Source organism: Lithobates pipiens, unplaced genomic scaffold (genome assembly GCF_037356315.1).
Source record: "Lithobates pipiens isolate NorthernLeopardFrog02 unplaced genomic scaffold, aLitPip1_a1.2 Scaffold_8, whole genome shotgun sequence".
NCBI lineage: Eukaryota > Metazoa > Chordata > Amphibia > Anura > Ranidae > Lithobates > Lithobates pipiens.
Window position 1 is genome coordinate 178,201,188 of NW_027507903.1, and position 23,354 is coordinate 178,224,541.

General features: G+C 51.8%; 1 protein-coding gene across 1 annotated transcript in view; it reads left to right on the top strand.

Moving 5' to 3' along the window:
• The first annotated feature begins 8,161 nt into the window (after positions 1-8,161).
• Positions 8,162-23,354, top strand: part of DLD (dihydrolipoamide dehydrogenase) — a 39,448-nt gene continuing 24,255 nt past the window's right edge. Inside the window, exons 1-2 of the mRNA XM_077470871.1 lie at positions 8,162-8,326; positions 21,768-21,846. Coding sequence (XP_077326997.1) covers positions 8,288-8,326; positions 21,768-21,846 — 118 coding nt within the window. The 5' untranslated portion in view covers positions 8,162-8,287. The remainder of the gene's footprint in view (positions 8,327-21,767; positions 21,847-23,354) is intronic.

The window sequence follows — 23,354 nt, forward strand, 5'->3', positions numbered from 1 at the left end:
CGGATCCCATGGGATGATCCGGGTAGGTGGGAGGTCTAGATCAGCCTCTTATGGGATGATCTGGGTAGGTGGGGGGTTCTAGGTCCCGGATCCCATGGGGTGATCCAGGTAGGTGGGGGTCTAGGTCCGCCTCTTATGGGATGATCCGGGTAGGTGGGGGGTCTAGGTCCGCCTCTTATGGGATAATCCGGGTAGGTGGGGGTCTAGGTCCGCCTCTTATGGGATAATCCGAGTAGGTGGGGGGTCTAGGTATGCCTCTTATAGGATGATCCGGGTAGGTGAGGGGTCTAGGTCCGCCTCTTATAGGATGATCTGGATAGGTGAGTGGTCTAGGTCTGCCTCCTATGGGATGATCCGGGTAGGTGGGGGGTCTAGGTCCGCCTCTTATGGGATGATCTGGATAGGTGGGGGGTCTAGGTCTGCCTCTTATAGGATGATCTGGATAGGTGAGTAGTCTAGGTCCGCCTCTTATGGGATGATCCGGGTAGGTGGGGGGTCTAGGTCCGCCTCTTATGGGATGATCTGGATAGGTGGGGGGTCTAGGTCTGCCTTTTATGGGATGATCTGGGTAGGTGGGGGGTCTAGGTCCGCCTCTTATGGGATGACCCAGGTAAGTGGGAGGTCTAGGTCCCGGCTCTCATAGGTTGATCCAGGTAGGTGGGGGAATAGGTCCGCCTCTTATGGGATGATCCTGGTAGGTGGGGGGGTTCTAGGTCCCGGATCCCATGGGATGATCCAGGTAGGTGGGGGTCTAGGTCCACCTCTTATGGGGTGACCCGGGTAGGTGTGGGGTCTAGGTCCGCCTCTTATGGTCTGATCTGGGTAGGTGGAGGTTCTAGGTCCCGGCTCCCATGGGGTGATCCAGGTAGGTGGGGTCTAGGTTCGCCTCTTATGGTCTGATCTGGGTAGGTGGGGGTCTAGGTCCCGGATCCCATGGGATGATCCGGGTAGGTGGGAGGTCTAGATCAGCCTCTTATGGGATGATCTGGGTAGGTGGGGGGTTCTAGGTCCCGGATCCCATGGGGTGATCCAGGTAGGTGGGGGTCTAGGTCCGCCTCTTATGGGATAATCCGGGTAGGTGGGGGTCTAGGTCCGCTTCTTATGGGATAATCCGGGTAGGTGGGGGGTCTAGGTATGCCTCTTATAGGATGATCCGGGTAGGTGAGGGGTCTAGGTCCGCCTCTTATAGGATGATCTGGATAGGTGAGTGGTCTAGGTCTGCCTCTTATGGGATGATCCGGGTAGGTGGGGGGTCTAGGTCCGCCTCTTATGGGATGATCTGGATAGGTGGGGGGTTTAGGTCTGCCTCTTATGGGATGATCCAGGTAGGTGGGGGGTCTAGGTCCGCCTCTTATGGGATGACCCGGGTAAGTGGGAGGTCTAGGTCCCGGCTCTCATAGGTTGATCCAGGTAGGTGGGGGAATAGGTCCGCCTCTTATGGGATGATCCGGGTAGGTGGGGGATTCTAGGTCCCAGATCTCATGGGATGATCCAGGTAGGTGAGGGGTCTAGGTCCGCCTCTTATGGGATGATCCGGGTAGGTGTGGGGTCTAGGTCCGCCTCTTATGGTCTGCACTGGGTAGGTGGAGGTTCTAGGTCCCGGCTCCCTTGGGGTGATCCATGTAGGTGGGGTCTAGGTCCACCTCTTATGGTCTGATCTGGGTAGGTGGGGGTCTAGGTTCCGGATCCCATGGGATGATCCAGGTAGGTGGGGGGTCTATGTCCGCCTCTTATGGGATGATCTGGGTAGGTGGGGGGTCAAGGTCCCGGATCCCATGGGATGATCCAGGTAGGTGGGGGGTCTAGGTCCGCCTCTTATGGGATGATCTGGGTAAGTGGGGGTCTAGGTCCGCCTCTTATGGGATGACCCAGGTAAGTGGGAGGTCTAGGTCCCGGCTCTCATAGGTTGATCCAGGTAGGTGGGGGAATAGGTCCGCCTCTTATGGGATGATCGGGGTAGGTGGGGGGTTCTAGGTCCCGGATCCCATGGGATGATCCAGGTAGGTGGGGGTCTAGGTCCACCTCTTATGGGATGATCCAGGTAGGTGTGGGGTCTAGGTCCGCCTCTTATGGTCTGATCTGGGTAGGTGGAGGTTCTAGGTCCCGGCTCCCATGGGGTGATCCAGGTAGGTGGGGTCTAGGTTCGCCTCTTATGGTCTGATCTGGGTAGGTGGGGGTCTAGGTCCCGGATCCCATGGGATGATCCGGGTAGGTGGGAGGTCTAGATCAGCCTCTTATGGGATGATCTGGGTAGGTGGGGGGTTCTAGGTCCCGGATCCCATGGGGTGATCCAGGTAGGTGGGGGTCTAGGTCCGCCTCTTATGGGATGATCCGGGTAGGTGGGGGGTCTAGGTCCGCCTCTTATGGGATAATCCGGGTAGGTGGGGGTCTAGGTCCGCCTCTTATGGGATAATCCGGGTAGGTGGGGGTCTAGGTCCGCCTCTTATAGGATGATCCGGGTAGGTGAGGGGTCTAGGTCCGCCTCTTATAGGATGATCTGGATAGGTGAGTGGTCTAGGTCTGCCTCCTATGGGATGATCCGGGTAGGTGGGGGGTCTAGGTCCGCCTCTTATGGGATGATCTGGATAGGTGGGGGGTCTAGGTCCGCCTCTTATGGTCTGATCTGGGTAGGTGGAGGTTCTAGGTCCCGGCTCCCATGGGGTGATCCAGGTAGGTGGGGTCTAGGTTCGCCTCTTATGGTCTGATCTGGGTAGGTGGGGGTCTAGGTCCCGGATCCCATGGGATGATCCGGGTAGGTGGGAGGTCTAGATCAGCCTCTTATGGGATGATCTGGGTAGGTGGGGGGTTCTAGGTCCCGGATCCCATGGGGTGATCCAGGTAGGTGGGGGTCTAGGTCCGCCTCTTATGGGATGATCCGGGTAGGTGGGGGGTCTAGGTCCGCCTCTTATGGGATAATCCGGGTAGGTGGGGGTCTAGGTCCGCCTCTTATGGGATAATCCGGGTAGGTGGGGGTCTAGGTCCGCCTCTTATAGGATGATCCGGGTAGGTGAGGGGTCTAGGTCCGCCTCTTATAGGATGATCTGGATAGGTGAGTGGTCTAGGTCTGCCTCCTATGGGATGATCCGGGTAGGTGGGGGGTCTAGGTCCGCCTCTTATGGGATGATCTGGATAGGTGGGGGGTCTAGGTCTGCCTCTTATAGGATGATCTGGATAGGTGAGTAGTCTAGGTCCGCCTCTTATGGGATGATCCGGGTAGGTGGGGGGGTCTAGGTCCGCCTCTTATGGGATGATCTGGATAGGTGGGGGGTCTAGGTCTGCCTTTTATGGGATGATCTGGGTAGGTGGGGGGTCTAGGTCCGCCTCTTATGGGATGACCCAGGTAAGTGGGAGGTCTAGGTCCCGGCTCTCATAGGTTGATCCAGGTAGGTGGGGGAATAGGTCCGCCTCTTATGGGATGATCCTGGTAGGTGGGGGGTTCTAGGTCCCGGATCCCATGGGATGATCCAGGTAGGTGGGGGTCTAGGTCCACCTCTTATGGGGTGACCCGGGTAGGTGTGGGGTCTAGGTCCGCCTCTTATGGTCTGATCTGGGTAGGTGGAGGTTCTAGGTCCCGGCTCCCATGGGGTGATCCAGGTAGGTGGGGTCTAGGTTTGCCTCTTATGGTCTGATCTGGGTAGGTGGGGGTCTAGGTCCCGGATCCCATGGGATGATCCGGGTAGGTGGGAGGTCTAGATCAGCCTCTTATGGGATGATCTGGGTAGGTGGGGGGTTCTAGGTCCCGGATCCCATGGGGTGATCCAGGTAGGTGGGGGGTCTAGGTCCGCCTCTTATGGGATGATCCGGGTAGGTGGGGGTCTAGGTCCGCGTTTTATGGGATAATCCGGGTAGGTGGGGGTCTAGGTCCGCTTCTTATGGGATAATCCGGGTAGGTGGGGGGTCTAGGTATGCCTCTTATAGGATGATCCGGGTAGGTGAGGGGTCTAGGTCCGCCTCTTATAGGATGATCTGGATTGGTGAGTGGTCTAGGTCTGCCTCTTATGGGATGATCCGGGTAGGTGGGGGGTCTAGGTCCGCCTCTTATGGGATGATCTGGATAGGTGGGGGGTTTAGGTCTGCCTCTTATGGGATGATCCAGGTAGGTGGGGGGTCTAGGTCCGCCTCTTATGGGATGACCCGGGTAAGTGGGAGGTCTAGGTCCCGGCTCTCATAGGTTGATCCAGGTAGGTGGGGGAATAGGTCCGCCTCTTATGGGATGATCCGGGTAGGTGGGGGATTCTAGGTCCCAGATCTCATGGGATGATCCAGGTAGGTGAGGGGTCTAGGTCCGCCTCTTATGGGATGATCCGGGTAGGTGTGGGGTCTAGGTCCGCCTCTTATGGTCTGCACTGGGTAGGTGGAGGTTCTAGGTCCCGGCTCCCTTGGGGTGATCCATGTAGGTGGGGTCTAGGTCCACCTCTTATGGTCTGATCTGGGTAGGTGGGGGTCTAGGTTCCGGATCCCATGGGATGATCCAGGTAGGTGGGGGGTCTATGTCCGCCTCTTATGGGATGATCTGGGTAGGTGGGGGGTCAAGGTCCCGGATCCCATGGGATGATCCAGGTAGGTGGGGGGTCTAGGTCCGCCTCTTATGGGATGATCTGGGTAAGTGGGGGTCTAGGTCCGCCTCTTATGGGATGACCCAGGTAAGTGGGAGGTCTAGGTCCCGGCTCTCATAGGTTGATCCAGGTAGGTGGGGGAATAGGTCCGCCTCTTATGGGATGATCGGGGTAGGTGGGGGGTTCTAGGTCCCGGATCCCATGGGATGATCCAGGTAGGTGGGGGTCTAGGTCCACCTCTTATGGGATGATCCAGGTAGGTGTGGGGTCTAGGTCCGCCTCTTATGGTCTGATCTGGGTAGGTGGAGGTTCTAGGTCCCGGCTCCCATGGGGTGATCCAGGTAGGTGGGGTCTAGGTTCGCCTCTTATGGTCTGATCTGGGTAGGTGGGGGTCTAGGTCCCGGATCCCATGGGATGATCCGGGTAGGTGGGAGGTCTAGATCAGCCTCTTATGGGATGATCTGGGTAGGTGGGGGGTTCTAGGTCCCGGATCCCATGGGGTGATCCAGGTAGGTGGGGGTCTAGGTCCGCCTCTTATGGGATGATCCGGGTAGGTGGGGGTCTAGGTCCGCCTCTTATGGGATAATCCGGGTAGGTGGGGGGTCTAGGTCCGCCTCTTATGGGATAATCCGGGTAGGTGGGGGTCTAGGTCCGCCTCTTATGGGATAATCCGGGTAGGTGGGGGTCTAGGTCCGCCTCTTATAGGATGATCCGGGTAGGTGAGGGGTCTAGGTCCGCCTCTTATAGGATGATCTGGATAGGTGAGTGGTCTAGGTCTGCCTCCTATGGGATGATCCGGGTAGGTGGGGGGTCTAGGTCCGCCTCTTATGGGATGATCTGGATAGGTGGGGGGTCTAGGTCCGCCTCTTATGGTCTGATCTGGGTAGGTGGAGGTTCTAGGTCCCGGCTCCCATGGGGTGATCCAGGTAGGTGGGGGTCTAGGTCCGCCTCTTATGGGATGATCCGGGTAGGTGGGGGGTCTAGGTCCGCCTCTTATGGGATAATCCGGGTAGGTGGGGGTCTAGGTCCGCCTCTTATGGGATAATCCGGGTAGGTGGGGGTCTAGGTCCGCCTCTTATAGGATGATCCGGGTAGGTGAGGGGTCTAGGTCCGCCTCTTATAGGATGATCTGGATAGGTGAGTGGTCTAGGTCTGCCTCCTATGGGATGATCCGGGTAGGTGGGGGGTCTAGGTCCGCCTCTTATGGGATGATCTGGATAGGTGGGGGGTCTAGGTCCGCCTCTTATGGTCTGATCTGGGTAGGTGGAGGTTCTAGGTCCCGGCTCCCATGGGGTGATCCAGGTAGGTGGGGTCTAGGTTCGCCTCTTATGGTCTGATCTGGGTAGGTGGGGGTCTAGGTCCCGGATCCCATGGGATGATCCGGGTAGGTGGGAGGTCTAGATCAGCCTCTTATGGGATGATCTGGGTAGGTGGGGGGTTCTAGGTCCCGGATCCCATGGGGTGATCCAGGTAGGTGGGGGTCTAGGTCCGCCTCTTATGGGATGATCCGGGTAGGTGGGGGGTCTAGGTCCGCCTCTTATGGGATAATCCGGGTAGGTGGGGGTCTAGGTCCGCCTCTTATGGGATAATCCGGGTAGGTGGGGGTCTAGGTCCGCCTCTTATAGGATGATCCGGGTAGGTGAGGGGTCTAGGTCCGCCTCTTATAGGATGATCTGGATAGGTGAGTGGTCTAGGTCTGCCTCCTATGGGATGATCCGGGTAGGTGGGGGGTCTAGGTCCGCCTCTTATGGGATGATCTGGATAGGTGGGGGGTCTAGGTCTGCCTCTTATAGGATGATCTGGATAGGTGAGTAGTCTAGGTCCGCCTCTTATGGGATGATCCGGGTAGGTGGGGGGGTCTAGGTCCGCCTCTTATGGGATGATCTGGATAGGTGGGGGGTCTAGGTCTGCCTTTTATGGGATGATCTGGGTAGGTGGGGGGTCTAGGTCCGCCTCTTATGGGATGACCCAGGTAAGTGGGAGGTCTAGGTCCCGGCTCTCATAGGTTGATCCAGGTAGGTGGGGGAATAGGTCCGCCTCTTATGGGATGATCCTGGTAGGTGGGGGGTTCTAGGTCCCGGATCCCATGGGATGATCCAGGTAGGTGGGGGTCTAGGTCCACCTCTTATGGGGTGACCCGGGTAGGTGTGGGGTCTAGGTCCGCCTCTTATGGTCTGATCTGGGTAGGTGGAGGTTCTAGGTCCCGGCTCCCATGGGGTGATCCAGGTAGGTGGGGTCTAGGTTTGCCTCTTATGGTCTGATCTGGGTAGGTGGGGGTCTAGGTCCCGGATCCCATGGGATGATCCGGGTAGGTGGGAGGTCTAGATCAGCCTCTTATGGGATGATCTGGGTAGGTGGGGGGTTCTAGGTCCCGGATCCCATGGGGTGATCCAGGTAGGTGGGGGGTCTAGGTCCGCCTCTTATGGGATGATCCGGGTAGGTGGGGGTCTAGGTCCGCGTTTTATGGGATAATCCGGGTAGGTGGGGGTCTAGGTCCGCTTCTTATGGGATAATCCGGGTAGGTGGGGGGTCTAGGTATGCCTCTTATAGGATGATCCGGGTAGGTGAGGGGTCTAGGTCCGCCTCTTATAGGATGATCTGGATAGGTGAGTGGTCTAGGTCTGCCTCTTATGGGATGATCCGGGTAGGTGGGGGGTCTAGGTCCGCCTCTTATGGGATGATCTGGATAGGTGGGGGGGTTTACACAGGAGCAGGTACACAGGTACACAGGAGCACAGATTCCGAAAATTGCCGAGGACGAACGGCGCCTGCGCCGTGAGTCCAGGTTCTATCCCCACTATCCAAGTGGACATAGAGTTAGAATAAAAAAGAGCCGAGCGCAGCAAGGCCGAGCCCGAAGCGTGGCGAGCGAAGCTCGCCCGCGAGGGGCCCTCTAAAATTCTAAACCCTATGTCCGCTTGGATAGTGGGGCTACCTCCTCCACTCACGGCGCAGTTCAGCTTCGGAGATTTTCCGAAGCTTCGTCTGCTCCGTACTGCGCATGCGCAGTACGGAGCGGACACATATGGATGGCCGGACTCTATTAGGCAGAACACCGGCTCCCTTGGGGTGATCCATGTAGGTGGGGTCTAGGTCCACCTCTTATGGTCTGATCTGGGTAGGTGGGGGGTCTAGGTCCACCTCTTATGGTCTGATCTGGGTAGGTGGGGGGTCTAGGTCCCGGATCCCATGGGATGATCCAGGTAGGTGGGGGGTCTAGGTCCGCCTCTTATGGGATGATCTGGGTAAGTGGGGGTCTAGGTTCACCTCTTATGGTCTGATCTGGGTAGGTGGGGGGTCTAGGTCCCAGATCCCATGGTATGATCCAGGTAAGAGCGGGGGAGGGGGGTTTTGGTTCTCATGCTTCTACATTGGCTTCAGGGCTTTAAAGGTCATTAACCTGAAAGAAGAGCAGAGATGAGGACTCGTGACACCTCTCCAGAACGTATGTGTCATTGCAAAGTACTGAGGACAGAGATAGCCAGCCAGTTATCATTTCCATAAGAGGAGCAGCTAAGACACCGTGAGACGTCTACATCCCACTGTCACTAAATCCCGCCCACACTATGCGACGGAGCGACTCCTCTAACACACGTGACTAGAGACGGGAAAACACTACATGTCCCGACATCCCTATCGAGCTGACACACCCCCTTGCGCCTGCGCAGCCAGTGAAGTCCTTGATCCAGGGGAGTCCAGGCTGGAAGTAGAGTGTCACCTACGGGAGGAAAATGCAGAGTTGGAGCCGCGTGTGTTGTTCTTTGGGCAAGGTAACCCGGAACACCGGGGTGGGGGGGGGAGGAGGAGGACGGGCGGATAGAGACTCCATTACTGTGTGATAGGAAACACTTTTCCTGGTATCATAGCCTGGGCCTAGAGCACCGAGCACTGCCTGGACCTGAGGACCTCTCATATGACACTGACCTTCATCACACCTGTGGAGGGAGCACTGATAGGACACCCCGGGGGGGGGATTTACTACAACTGCAGGGGGCAACATCTGGTGCAACTGTGCATGGTAGCCAATCAGCTGCTAACTTTAGATTGCTCATGTGTGCTTTGACAATAAAAGCTGGAAGCTGATTGGTTTCTATGCAGGTTTTGCACTCTCCCAGTTTTAGTAACTCGCCCCCATAGCTCTCCACCTACTGCAGATTGCCCCTCTCCCTCTGTCACATGTGCTCCTTATCACATCATCCTTCTAGCAGGTGATTAAAAACTCTTCCAGTGACTTCCACTATATCAAAACGTTACTTAGCCCCCCTATAAAGCCTACATTCTCAATCGGGACATCCACAGAGTGTTGAGGGGTCCTCCGAGCATCTTCTACCTCTCTGATAATTAACCACTGACACCTGTCATCTTTATAGTTATGTGTAGGGGGCAGTCTTCACCCTGACCAGAAATGTAAGGGGGGACTTGCCTACTGACCACCATTGGGGAAGGGGTCTTCTACACAGATCACTAATGTAAGAGGGCCCTTTCTCCACTGACTGCCAATTTGGGATCTTATCCACTGACCACTAATGTAAGGGGGTAGTGTAATGACACCCCGAGTATGAAAAGGGTTTAAGCTGTTTAGGACATTCCATACCCGAACACAAAGGCAGCTACCAAACACTCCAATCAGCTGAACAAGAAACCCATACGAATAATTCTCCCCCAAGTACGAGGCTCTGTATTCAGGTTCAAACAGGAATTCATTTTTATTGAAAGGAATACAGGTCTTATATACTCGGTTTCCCTGATAAGACCCAGCATGGTGTCTGCAATATAAGCCCTACTCCCCCAAACTAAGCCCTAGTTAAGGTCCTTGTACGTCTTATTTTCAAGGTAGGGCTTATTTTTGGGGAAACTGGGTAGTGCTTATATGGGGGGTAGGGCTTATATTGCAGCCATGCCCGACAATCCACGCTAGGTCTTATTTTTATTTTCGGGGAAAAGGGGTACAGTAAAAAGAGGAGGTGTATCCTGCTCATATTACTCTGAAAATACACCTGTGACCAGAAACCTAATTAACATGAGCTCATTAACTAATCCCTTTAAGCAGCTTCGTCATTGTTATGATAAATCATGATTTCACTACATGTCAGACTTGTCACCGAGCTTCACACAGTAGATGATCCATTATCATAAGTTTTAAACACAGGACTCCTTCTCAATTGCAGGGTTAATTAGGCCAGATAACGATAGCTGAAAGAGAAGCCACACCAGACTCATTTACGTTATAGAAGACAATAGACAGGTGGTTGGAGTTGATGACATTAGCATCTAACAGTATATGTCCCAACAGTAGGAATCAGTCACCATTTGTAATATGGCAAATACAGGGTTCCCAGAGTCTGTGTCTCTTGGGATATGGACCTGAATCCAAAGTAATAATAGAAACCCCCTAGGAGTGGGATTTTAATGGCACTACCAGACAAAAAATGTGTATCATATAAAAATGATTTTATTATAAAAAAATAGAGAAATACACGAAAATACATTAAATACAAAAACACGGATGGTAATACAAACAAAGGAAGTGAACCTAGACAGAGTACATATGCCTGAACCCAACGACGTTTCGGAAATGCAACATATTCTCCTTCATCAGGGGTTAATTGCAGGGGAGAACTATCTATAAAATTCAAATATACAGTAGTCAAGAAAAACTGTTGTATTGTATAAAATATATATTATACACCAAAATTTTGTAGTCATTAAGATAATACATCATGGTTGTACTTACACTCTGTTAAGTGATTGGGATGTATCTTAGCATCCAAAATTGTTAAAAACATGAAGCAATGGGATTGTCTTTAGGCTCGGTTCACACCGTACGCGGCACGACTTGCCGCGACCTCAGCGGTGACTTGCAAAACAACTTCTGTATAGAAGTCAATGCAAGTCGCCCGAGGTCGCCACAAAAGTAGTACAGGAACCTTTTTTCTAAGTCGGAGCGACTCGAGTCGCTCCTATTAGAACGGTTCCGTAGTACAGAACGGGGGCGACTTGTCAGGCGGCGAAGTCGCATGGACAAGTCGCCCCTGTGTGAACCGAGCCTTAGGTCACATCAGCGAGTTGTGTAAATAACAAATAATTAAAGAAAACTGACGGGGGAGGCAGGAACCACAAAAGGGTATACCCAAATCCCCCTCAAAGCCTATCCCCCCAATCAGCCTGGGGCCAAAATCATGGACCACCAGGAAAGCAGTGTTTTCACCGAGGTCCCATAAACAACTTGGAATCTGTAAATAAAAAAACAAAAAGGACAAGGTGAGCAATAAAGTGCGCATGTGTGAAATACTGTAGAAAAAAGAACCAGGTCCTGGATATTTAATAAACACCCACCTAAATCCCAAAGTCTATTAGCATACGGGTGAGCAGCACTGAGAGGAGGAAATAGGAGCAGCCGGGATCCATGGATTAAGAATCTCAAAGAACTTCAGCAAAAGAGGGGCCTGTAAAACAGTATAGAATGTCCCCCACGGTTGGACATAAGGGAACTGCACAACAGTGCAAAGAGCAGAAGTAAACAGAGATGTTCATCCAATAGACGAAAAGGTTATTACCCATCATAAGGATCCATGAGACAATGACCGGCAACTGGACAAAAGGCTTCCTTTCCCCTCACCATACTCTCCTCATACTGAACCAGCCTTTAAATAGAACACAAGCGCACAGCCGAACTCCATGCAGGGGCCTCCTGGGGGCGACTGCCCGCGCGCCCAACCACGGCGCACCTGCATTCGCCACCATGTGCACGTGCAGACCGACCCGCATAGAAAGCATCAGCAAGATGATCGGTGCATAAACAAGCGCCCCACCAGTGCGCCCGGTAATCCCCATTCACAAAAAAGTAAACGGGACACCAGAGGCAGAAGGGCAGTATACATGGCCCCAAACTCAAAAAGAAAAAGGGGCCATGTGCCCGCACTGGGTGCACACAATGAAGAGAGAATTTTTTTTTTACAATTATGCGCAGTACACTTGAACCGTCAAACTACAACAGAGAACCCCCTACACAGAGTATCTAAGCCATAATGGCAAATTGGTAATATACCCCAAAATGAAAAAAAGTGTATGTATTTATATACACATTTGGGGTACAGCATGGGGAGAAGCAAAGAGAGAAATATATGTATACATATTGTGTGCAAACAGCAAGTTAATGCGCATATAAACCCATATGGTTAGACCACACGAGAACTATCATATAGAATGATTATCCAGCAAAGGGCCACAGAATCAAAAATTCAAAACCTGTTTCGAAGCAAGAACCGAGACAGGAACAGAGAATTGTTATTCAAGAATTATTTTGAAAGCAGAAACAAAATTATTTCTCTTCTATTCACTGACCGACACAGCTCCTCTTAGCCATTGGGTTGTTATGCCACCTTTAGGAGAATACTAGACATTACATGTTATGTAAAGCACAGAACTTTCCAGTTCCGCCCAAGGGGCGGCCACTTAGGTAACAACCCCACAGCCTGCCATGCCGTAATCTGTTTTATTTTGCCTATCGAAGGAGAAGGACCTAGGAACCCTGACGGGCCCATAGGTCCGTCTTTTTTTCTGCAGAAGCTTGAATGATTCTGTGATCTGCTATCGACAGCCGGCTGGGTGACAGGCTGGATACCCTTATCCTTGTAGCCTCCCCAGCCTGGCCATCGAGCTTGTGCAGGTCGCAGCTCCACGCTAGGCCGGCCACAATGAAACCTCCGCTCCAGAGGTGGTCGTGAGCTTTTATGCTCCGGGGCTCACATATGACCGGGCTACTGATGTCTGCGTGGCAGTGTGCAGAGGACAGCAGCCACCCTGTCCCGATCAGAGAGTGGGTCTGTAATGGCATGTCTCCTAGCTCTTCAGCACTGGTAAGTACAGCTCTCCCTGCCTCTGTGGGGTTGAGCAGCTGGGAATTCCCTGGGAGGTCAATTCGGGGGCTCCCTATCTTCCCTCCCCCCCCCCCCCCCCCCGTGGGGGATGCTGCATGTGGTTGCTGAGTGGTGTGTGTGTGTCTGTACAGGGGCTTTCACCTGTGGGGGGGGGGGGGGGGGGCTGCACTGGCTGTCTGTGTCCTGAGTCCTGTTTCTCATGTCCCTGGAGGTGCCTGTGTCTCTTGCAGCGCTGATCACCGCCATTTGTTCAGCTGTCCCTTATGGTTTCAGCATCAGAGGCCATCTTAGGTGTGGGCAAGGGAATGCTTGCTCTCCTGGGCTTCGGCAGCCATTTTCCCTCTGATTTGTCCTTCTACTGGACGCCGGCTGATATTTTTTAGAAGCCTGAACAAGTTTTTCAGCGTTCTCTAGCGGCAGCATTTGTCCCTGTGCTCTGGCAGCCATTTTCCCACTGTTTTGTGTCCTTTATACTGGACCCTGGGCAGCCATTTCCTTTGAGCCTGAGCACATTGCATAGTGGTTTCAGCGCCATTAGCAGCAGCTTCCACTGACACAGTGGATCCCTCTGCAACTGGGAGTCAACGGAGACCATAGGCACTACCTGCTGGATAGCGCCGAACCTTTCAGGGTGGTGAGTCCTGCAGGATAGAGCCTCTCAGCCAGCAGCGTGTAAGTCCCCTTCGGATGGCAGACAGGGTAGGGTCAGCATGGCTTCAGAAACTGGTGTTTCTTCCCCCGAAATCCAGGCAATTGCAGCCGTTTTGCCTGCGGAATGCACAGTGCCTTTGGACACCTTGTCGGCGGCCCTCAATTCGCTTGTTGCCAAGATGGAGGCGGTGCATGGGTGCAAAGGTGCTAAAAAGCGGTCCATGCCCCCCCTCCTCTAGGGAGAGCTCTGACGCAGACTTGGGCCCTGCTGAGGCTGGTGACCCCTGCTATGTTGTTTCAGATGACGCTGACCAGGACCGTTCGGACAGTGAGGATGAGTCCCTGTCCGGGTCCGTGCATGACAAAGCGATTGTTGGAGCACTTATCACAGCTGTGCGTGATACCCTGAAGATTCAGGGCCCAGCAGATCCCTCTGCTGATGTAGCGGTCCCTTTTGGGTCCCGTAAGCCAACCCGTTCACCTAAGGTGTTCCCATATTTGACTTATTTTGACAAGTTCATTTACAATGAATAGGGTCACCCGCAACGGACCTTTTTCGGTCCCCAAATACATGGTGGTGTGTTACCCTTTTGAGGAGAGCCTTCTCAAAAGTGGTCGGCTCCTCTGGTCGTGGACCCCCCCGAATTCCAGGTTAAACAAAGTAACCACGATCCCGGTAGAGGGGACTCCTGCATTTAAGGACCCCACGGACAGGAAGGCCGAGGCAGTGGCTCGTTCCTTGTTTACGGTTGTGGGGTCAGCTGTGCGACCAGTACTGGCATCCGCACTTGTGTCGCAGACACTGAGTGGGCAAAGCTGTTTCACCGCGAATTAGGAGAACAGGCTTCTCCTGTCTGTGTTGAACTAGCAGACCAACTAGTGCAAGGCCTTAAGTACGTTTGTGACGCAGCCCTGGATACTCTTCCCCTGTTGTCCAGGGCTTCAGTGCAGCAGTGTTGCTGCGGCACCTGATTTGGTTAAAATGCTGGTCTGCCGACCAGCCATCCAAGAAAGCCCTGACGGATCTTACCTTCCTTGGCCACCAGCTCTTTGGAGCCTCTTTGGAGCCTCTTTGGAGCTCCTTTGGATGACATTACTAAAAATGCCGCAGGTGGTTAGAGTACACTACTCCCACAGGCCAGGAAGGCTAAGGAGCCACGCCGTAGGCAAGGGCCCTAAGTTTTCACTCACAAACGGCTTTTTCGTCCGCCCGGAGCATCGGCAAAACGCCCCCAGCTTGACAGGACGACCACAGAAGGACAGAAACGTCCCTGGAACTGCAAGCCTGCGAACGAAAGTGCTACCGCATGAAGGTTTGCCTTTGGGAGTTTGCAGCCCGGTGGTCCTCTCGACTATCCAACCAATGGGTCTGCGATCTGATTTCCTACAGCTACAAGATAGAGTTCCTGTCTTGGCCACAAAACAGATTTTTCCTCTCCAGCATACCTGTTATCCCGGCTCTCTGGGGGGCCCTCTTGGGGGCAGTAAGGGACCTGCTGAATAGCGGGGTGATTGTACCTGTTCCGGAATTGGATCGTTTCCAGGGGTTCTACTCAAACCTGTTTGGACGTACCCCTTCCTTCTTGGGAACTGCAATCTTGGATCTAAAAGCCCTCAACCACTTTGTGAAAGTGCAGAGGTTCAGAATGGAATCAGTTCGCTCAGTAGTCGCTGCACTCCATCAAGGGGACTCCCTGGCGTCCTTAGACATCCAGGATGCGTACCTGCACATACCCATATGCCTTCGGCATCAAAAATGTCTGCAGTTTGCAGTTGGGGTAGCCCACTACCAGTTTGTGGCTCTCCCTTTTTGGTTTGGCATCAGCCCCCCGAGTCTTTACCAATGTATTGGCTCCAGTTTTGGCGTTTGTTGCGGCAATGCGGGATCGCAGTCGCGGGATACCCAGACGACCTCCTGAGAGCATCTTCCACCTCAGAGTTAGAAGAGGATGTGGTGATCACCATGCAGACCCTGCAAGAATTTGGGTGGCTATTGAACCTAAAAAAGTCGGTGGTAGTACCGACTCAGCGTTTGGAGTACCTAGGCTTGCTGTTGGACTCCAGAGAAGCGAGTGTTTCTCCTTTCAGACAAGCTCTCGGTGAAACTGCTGATGGACTGCAAGTGGTCATCGCTTTGCTTCTGCATGCAAGTCTTGGGTCTCATGGTGGCCACACCAGAGTTCTGCAGAAGGAGATTTTGGCGAAGTGTGACAAATCACCGTTGTCCCTGGATCGACAGATCCAGGTGAGCCAGTTGGTCAGAGATTCCCTGATCTGGTGGCTGAGGTCCGGGAAGTCGTTCCTACCTCTGAAATGGACGGTGGACGACGGAATCCAAGTTGCTGATCAATCTGCTCGAACTAAAGGCAATCAGGCTATGCCTCTCCACATGGTCGATGAGACTGCAAGGGCTCAGGATCCAGTCAGACAATGCCATTGCAGTGGCATACGTCAATCACCAAGGAGGAACAAGATCAGCCGCCACACAGGAGGTAGCTCACATACTTCGGTGGGCAGAGCGACATGTACTGGCCCTGTCGGCCATTTACATTCCGGGAGTGGAGAACTGGCAGTCACCTAAGTCGCCAGATGCTGGACCCAGGAGAATGGGCGTTTGCATCTGGAGGTATTCAGTCTACTGTGCCTGCGATGGGGCACAGCAGATGTGGATATTCTGGCCTCCCGTCTCAATCGGAAGGTGCCGAGATTCGTGTCCAGGCAAGACATCCATGGGCAGACCCATCAGAAGCGTTGGTGGCTCCGTGAGATCAGTAGCCGCTGATCTACGCCTTTCCTCCACTAAAACTGTTAACACATCTGCTTCGCAAAGTGGAAGTCGAGGGGATCCCAGTAATTCTGGTTGGTCTCAGCGTCCTTGGTACACAGACCTAGTGCGCCTGGTGACAGATGCCCCATGGCGACTGCCGTTGCAAGGGGACCTTCTGTCTCAAGGTCCGATTCTCCATCCTGTTTTACCATCGCTGGCTTTAACGGCATGGCTGTTGAGGAACCAGGGTCTGTCGGACTCTGTGATTCCCTACTATGCTGAGAGCACGGAAATCTTCTCTGAAGATATATCATCGTACCTGGAAGGCCTACATCTCCTATGTGTGAGGAGAAAGGATGGTATCCGCGCTCTTTTTCTATATCCAGGATCCTGCTGTTTCATCAGCAAGGGGTGGACCAAAAATTGGTGTTAAACACCATTTAAAGGACAAATATCATATTTTTTATTTTATTTTTTCATTGACCTTTTGGCATCTCACTCACTAGTGAGTACGTTTTTGTTCAGGGGGTGTGACATGTAGTCCCTCAGGTGCGTCCACAGTTACCCCCCTGGAATCTAGACCTGGTTCTATCGGCGCTTCAAAAACCACCGTTTGAAAATATCAGGGAGATTCCCCTGTTGACTCTTTCCCAGAAAGTGGTCTTTCTAGTGGCCATCACTTCGGCCAGGAGGGTTTCGGAACTGGCGGCTTAGGGCGACTTGCAGGACAATCTGGTGATCCACAAGGATAAGGTGGTGTTGCGTCTGCAACCGTCCTTTCTGCCGAAGGTGGTCTCAGCGTTTCACATCAATGAGGACATTGTATTACCATCCTTGTGTCCTAAGCTGACACATCCTAAGGAAGTGGCCCTTCATGCTCTGGACATGGTTTGAGCTCTAAAAGTGTATTTGTATGCCACTGATCCCTTTTGGAAGTCAGACTCACTGTTTGTTTTGGTGGCTGGTCCAAAGAAAGTCATGGCGGTCTCGTCGGCCACCATTTCCAGGTGGATCAGACAAATTGTAGTACAAGCCTACGCCTTGAAGGGGCAGGTATCCCCCTTTCTGGTCACGGCCCACTCCACAACGGCAATCGGGACGTCTTGGGCTTTTAGACACCAAGTGTCTGTCGCTAAAGTGTGAGTGTCTGGTCATCTGCCCACACGTTTACCAAGTTCTACAAGACGTCAGTGCATTGGCTGATGCCTGTTTTGGCCGCAAAGTTTTGCAGGTGGCTGTAAGTTGCAATTGTGTATGCAATAATTCCCTTTTTTCCTGTGGTGTGTGTTGTACTCCCTGTAAAATCCTTTTTTCTGTAATTCACTGAACGACACAGCACCCGCCCCCCCCCCCCCACCTGTTTTTCTTTACGTTATACTGGAAAGTTCTGTGTTTCACATAAAATATAATGCCTAGTATTTTCCTAAAGGTGGCGTAACAACCCAATGGCTAAGAGAGTAGCTGTGTCAGTCGGTGAATTACAGAGAAAAGTATTTTACGGTGAGTACGAAAAATCCTATTTTTTTTTTCCATTCTCCCTGAGTTGAAGCCCTCCAAGAAGGCTCTGAAGCACATGGCGTCATTCAACCCAGGGGGGTGGGTGGCTCTTAAAGTGGACTTATTCCAGTGTCTTCTCTCTCCCCCCCCCCCCCTTTCGCTGGGGTGGACACGGTCCAAAATCAAAAATGTAATCTTAGGAAACACACCCTGATGCACTAGAGTAGTATGCCTACCTAGGGGTAGATCAGGGTCACAAACCTGCATACGGAGTATATGATGATAAGCCCTCTTCCAAAATGGGAGTTTTGTCTTACCGGCATAAATGCAGCTGCACTTCAGAAGGTAGGCAACCCCAAAAGTTTTGCAATTTGCAAAATGACATACTTTAACCACTTGGGATCCGCGCTATTGCAAAATGACGGCAACAGCGCAGACCCACATTTCCGGGACTACGTCTATTGACGTCGTCCCGGATACGAGCGGCCTGCGCGCCCCCTGAGGGGCGCGCGCGGCGCGCTCTGTGATCGGCGAGTCCGTGAGACTCGCCTGATCACCGATCCGTGCAAGGGGTCGATCCCGACCCCTTATCACGTGATCAGCTGTCAGCCAATGACAGCTGATCATGTGGTAGAACGGAGCCGGTAATCGGCTATTATTCCTCCTCGCGCTGACAGCGCGAGGAGAGAAAAAAAAAGCCGATCACCGGCGGCCGTGATCGGGACATCAGTCCCGATCACGGCCAGCAATACAGCTGACCACCTGCCCCCTGCCAGTGCCCACCTGCCCACCGCCGTGCCATCCTGAATAAAAGTAAGTGCCCACAGTGCCACCTACAGTGCCATCCAGCAGTGCCACCAACAGTGCCACCCACAGTGCCCACAATCTGCCTCAAAGGTGCTACGACCCAGTGCCGCCCATCAGTGCCCAGCAGTGCCGCCCATCAGTGCCCAGCAGTGCCACCTATCAGTGCCACCTATCAGTGCCCATCAGTCCCATCTATCAGTGGTACCTATCAGTGCCCATCCGTGCCACCCATCCATGCCACTTATCCGTGCCACCCATCCATGCCACTTATCCGTGCCACCCATCCATGCCATCTTATCTGTGCCCATCTTTGCCCATCAGTGCCGCCTTATCTGTGCCCATCGGTGCCGCCTTATCTGTGCCTATTAGTGCCGCCTTAACTATGCCTATCAGTGCCCACCAGTGCAGCCCATCAGTGCCCACCAATGCAGCCCATCAGTGCCCACCAATGCAGCCCATCAGTGCCCACCAATGCAGCCTATCAGTGCCGCCTAATCAGCGCACTTCAATGAAGGAGAAAAATGACCCGTTTGCAAAATTTTAGAACAAACTATTAAAACATGATTTTTTTTTTTTTTTTTTTTTTTTGCATCTTTTTTTGTTTGTTTAGCAAAAAATAAAACTCCGAGCTGTAACTAAATACCACCAAAAGAAAGCTCTATTTGTGGGGAAAAAAATGATAAAAATTTCATTTGGGTACAGTGTTGTATGACCGCGCAATTGTCATTCAAAGTGCATCAGCGCTGAAAGCTGAAAATTGGTCTGGGACTGAGGGGGGTTTAAGTGCCCAGTAAGCAAGTGGTTAAAGGGATGTTGCTCTACAGAACGTTTTTTTCAAAGTCCTTGAATATCCTCTTAGGAGAAGTCTGTCACGTAGGTTAGCTGTCTCCAGCTTAAAAATGTCATCTTTTTTACAGTTACGTCTCAACCTTAAGTACTGACTATAGGGTATAGATTTGATGAGAGGCTTGGGATGAAAGCTGGAGCATGCAGCATATTATTGCTCGCCGTACATTTGCGATACAGACCACTGCTAAGTGTGCCATCATTGCTCCTACGTACTAGAACGTCCAGGAACGAGATGGTATTTGGCATCTGAAGACATGGTAAATTTTGGCCCTTGGGGGATAGGCTTTGAGGGGATTTGGGTATCCCCTTTTATGGTTCCTGTCTCCCCCTGTCAGTTTTCTTTAATTTGTTATTTACACAACTGGCCGATGTGACCTGAGGACAGTCCCATGCTGCACGAATCCCACTTCTTCACATTTTTTAACAATTTTGGATGCTTAGATACACTCTGTTAAGTGACTGGGATGCAAGTACAACCATACTGTATTATCTCAGTGACTACCAATTTTTGATATATGACCCCTGATGAAGGAGAATATGTTGCATCTCCGAAACATTGTTGGGTTCAGGCATATGTACTCTGTCTAGGTTTACTTCCTTTTGTTTGTATTTAATGTTTTTCATGTATTTTTCTATTTTGTATAATAAAATTAATTTTTATATGATACACATTTTTTTTGTCTGGTAGTGCCATTAAAATCCCACTCCTGGGGGGTTTCTATTATTTAATTATGGGATGCAGCACACCTGCTTTTCAACAAACCATATCAGAGCTTTATTAAGCTCGGTCGTCAATAATTGGTCTGCAAGAGGCTAGCATTCAGTCCCTTCCAAAAGCCTCTGTCCCTGCTAGTTCTGTCACATTTCTCCCCTTTTGGCAGGATACTAACACAAGACGAAACCCCAGACAGGTTGACTCTGAAGTTAGTCAGTGGTTCCAGTTCTCTAATGCTGGTATCCACACAGTACCCCAACAAATTGTTCCAAACAGAGTATTACTGACCCAGCCAACCTCTGCCTCTCTTTGAGAACATATCCGCCACTGGGGAGAGGCCTGGACTGGCCCTTCCCCCTGGAGTACTTTCAGCCGCTGGAGAAAAGACAGGGTGACTGGGCTCACTCTGTCGTGCTGTTGGGGATCTGGGAAAACTGCCCAGCATCCCTGGGGTATACAGGTGGAGACTGAAGTCCCATCCACCTTTACAGGAAATGTGTCCTCTGTTAGTTGAGGGCAGAGGCCAGCAGCACTCTGCCCTGTTGCCAGCCCTTCTGCTGGAACCCCCACACCATCTGCTCCGGCTAACTTTTGGGGAGGGAGGCCCACTGCCTCAGCTCCCTGGAACTCTGTAGTTGTTGCCGGTGCTGGGCAGAGGTTGGTAGGTCTGCCCGGTTGCCAGCGCTTCAGCTGGTGACTCCACATCCGCCCTTCTTCACTGATCACACATGTAAAGAGGAAGTTCTCCGCATACCAGCCGTTTTCCACGTTATCACGCTTATTGTCTACTTATCTTTACAAAATTACTGCTCCTGAGGAGGCGTTTTCTACGTGGAACATGTCGAGCCATTGAAATTTCTTATACCCAGACTCCTACCTGGACCCACAGACTTTTGGACATCCCCACCCAAATTGGAGAGTGTTAATTAAGAAATTACTTGGTTTAATCACTCCTGGATGTGGTTACATACTATGTTGTTATGCTATGTGGTGTTAAGATCAATGTATGTAGGGTATATTGTTAATCAACTCTATTAATTGTTTTTATGCATGTCTATATGTAATTATGCCTTTTATCCTCATACTTGAACAATAAAATTAGATAAAAACATTTTTTCAGACTTGCTACTAGTGTGCCTTTTAAAGCTCATCTATTTAGTCTTTAAATTCTGAAATAAATTGGTATAGATCTGTTTGTCCCAAGCATGTTTGAAGCCATTTACTGTTGACTGCCTCACTACCTTTGCTGGTAATTTATTTCAAGCATCAACTACCCCTTCAGTAAAATAGTTTCTAAGAATAGTTTTGAACTTCTGTCCAGTTAGTTTGAGGTTATATCCCGTGTTCTTGATTTTTTGGTTCAATAAACTGACCCTCTGAACCTTATTCATCCCCTTGATGTGTTTATTTCTACATTAATCACCATTGTAGGGGTTTTTCCCCATTAACCACCAATATAAAGTGGACAACTTCACAGATCATTAATGTAAGAGAGCCCTTCTCTACTGACCACTAATGTAGGGGGATCCTACAGTGTTTTCTATCTAGATTATGCTTGGTGTCCGCCGCCCAGGAAATCAGATGAGCTCTATCTGATTTGCTGCAGCTTGTCATGCATACTATGAGAAGCTCACAGTATACAGTGAACTCAGTATAGGAATTGGGCCTGTACAACTGTAAGGAATTCAACTTTCAAGTCTTCCATGGCTAGTTCTGCAAAGAAAGGTGAGCTAGAGTTCCTCCACAGCCATGTGAAAAACTGAGATCAAGTTATATGGAGATTTTGATTGAAGCCATTACAGTTTAAGGTGATACGTCATTCAGTGTAGAAAGCAATGACTTTCTTACACAATGCCAGCAGTATGGGATGCATTCTTGCCATGGGAAGCCTGAAAATGTAATGGGGAAAATATTGCTGCTGTTCCATACTATATACAAAATTGGATTTGAATAAATCATTGTTTTAATTGCCTTTATAATTAAAACATATAATTTTAATGTAAGGTTGTGTGCAATGTAAGCATTTCACTTTTTGTTTTATTTAGAAGGCTCACATCAGTCATCTCACCCCTGGACTGAAAAGAATCTGTGCTGTGCCACTCCGTACCTATGCAGACCAAGCCTGTAAGTTATCTGTTTCATTCCTTATTAAACGGTTTCATATGTGCAGTTTTAAAAATAAGCCATACTTGAATCAAACTCTTTGTGGAAACAGATTAGTGTATGTAAAAACGAGTTCTGTGCTTTTTAGGGATGCACCGAATGGGTTTTTTGGTGCCGAAACCGATACCGAAAATGAAAAATACACTAGGCCGAAAACCGAAACCGATACCGAAACAGCACCGATACCGAAAATGACTGTTTTTAAAAAAAATTTTTTATACAGGAGGTGGTCAGACTGGGGACATGGTACAGAAGATGGTCAGAGACTGGGGACGTGGTGCAGAAGATGGTCAGAGACTGGGGACGTGGTGCAGGAGATGGTCAGAGACTGGGGACGTGGTGCAGGAGATGGTCAGAGACTGGGGACGTGGTACAGGAGATGGTCAGAGACTGGGGACGTGGTACAGGAGATGGTCAGAGACTGGGGACGTGGTACAGGAGATGGTCAGAGACTGGGGGCGTGGTACAGGAGATGGTCAGAGACTGGGGGCGTGGTACAGGAGATGGTCAGAGACTGGGGACGTGGTACAGGAGATGGTCAGAGACTGGGGACGTGGTACAGGAGATGGTCAGAGACTGGGGGCGTGGTACAGGAGATGGTCAGAGACTGGGGGCGTGGTACAGGAGATGGTCAGAGACTGGGGGCGTGGTACAGGAGATGGTCAGAGACTGGGGGCGTGGTACAGGAGATGGTCAGAGACTGGGGGCGTGGTACAGGAGATGGTCAGAGACTGGGGGCGTGGTACAGGAGATGGTCAGAGACTGGGGGCGTGGTACAGGAGATGGTCAGAGACTGGGGGCGTGGTACAGGAGATGGTCAGAGACTGGGGACGTGGTACAGGAGATGGTCAGAGACTGGGGACGTGGTACAGGAGATGGTCAGAGACTGGGGACGTGGTACAGGAGATGGTCAGAGACTGGGGACGTGGTACAGGAGATGGTCAGAGACTGGGGACGTGGTACAGGAGATGGTCAGAGACTGGGGACGTGGTACAGGAGATGGTCAGAGACTGGGGACGTGGTACAGGAGATGGTCAGAGACTGGGGACGTGGTACAGGAGATGGTCAGAGACTGGGGACGTGGTACAGGAGATGGTCAGAGACTGGGGACGTGGTACAGGAGATGGTCAGAGACTGGGGACGTGGTACAGGAGATGGTCAGAGACTGGGGACGTGGTACAGGAGATGGTCAGAGACTGGGGACGTGGTACAGGAGATGGTCAGAGACTGGGGACGTGGTACAGGAGATGGTCAGAGACTGGGGACGTGGTACAGGAGATGGTCAGAGACTGGGGACGTGGTACAGGAGATGGTCAGAGACTGGGGACGTGGTACAGGAGATGGTCAGAGACTGGGGACGTGGTACAGGAGATGGTCAGAGACTGGGGACGTGGTACAGGAGATGGTCAGAGACTGGGGACGTGGTACAGGAGATGGTCAGAGACTGGGGACGTGGTACAGGAGATGGT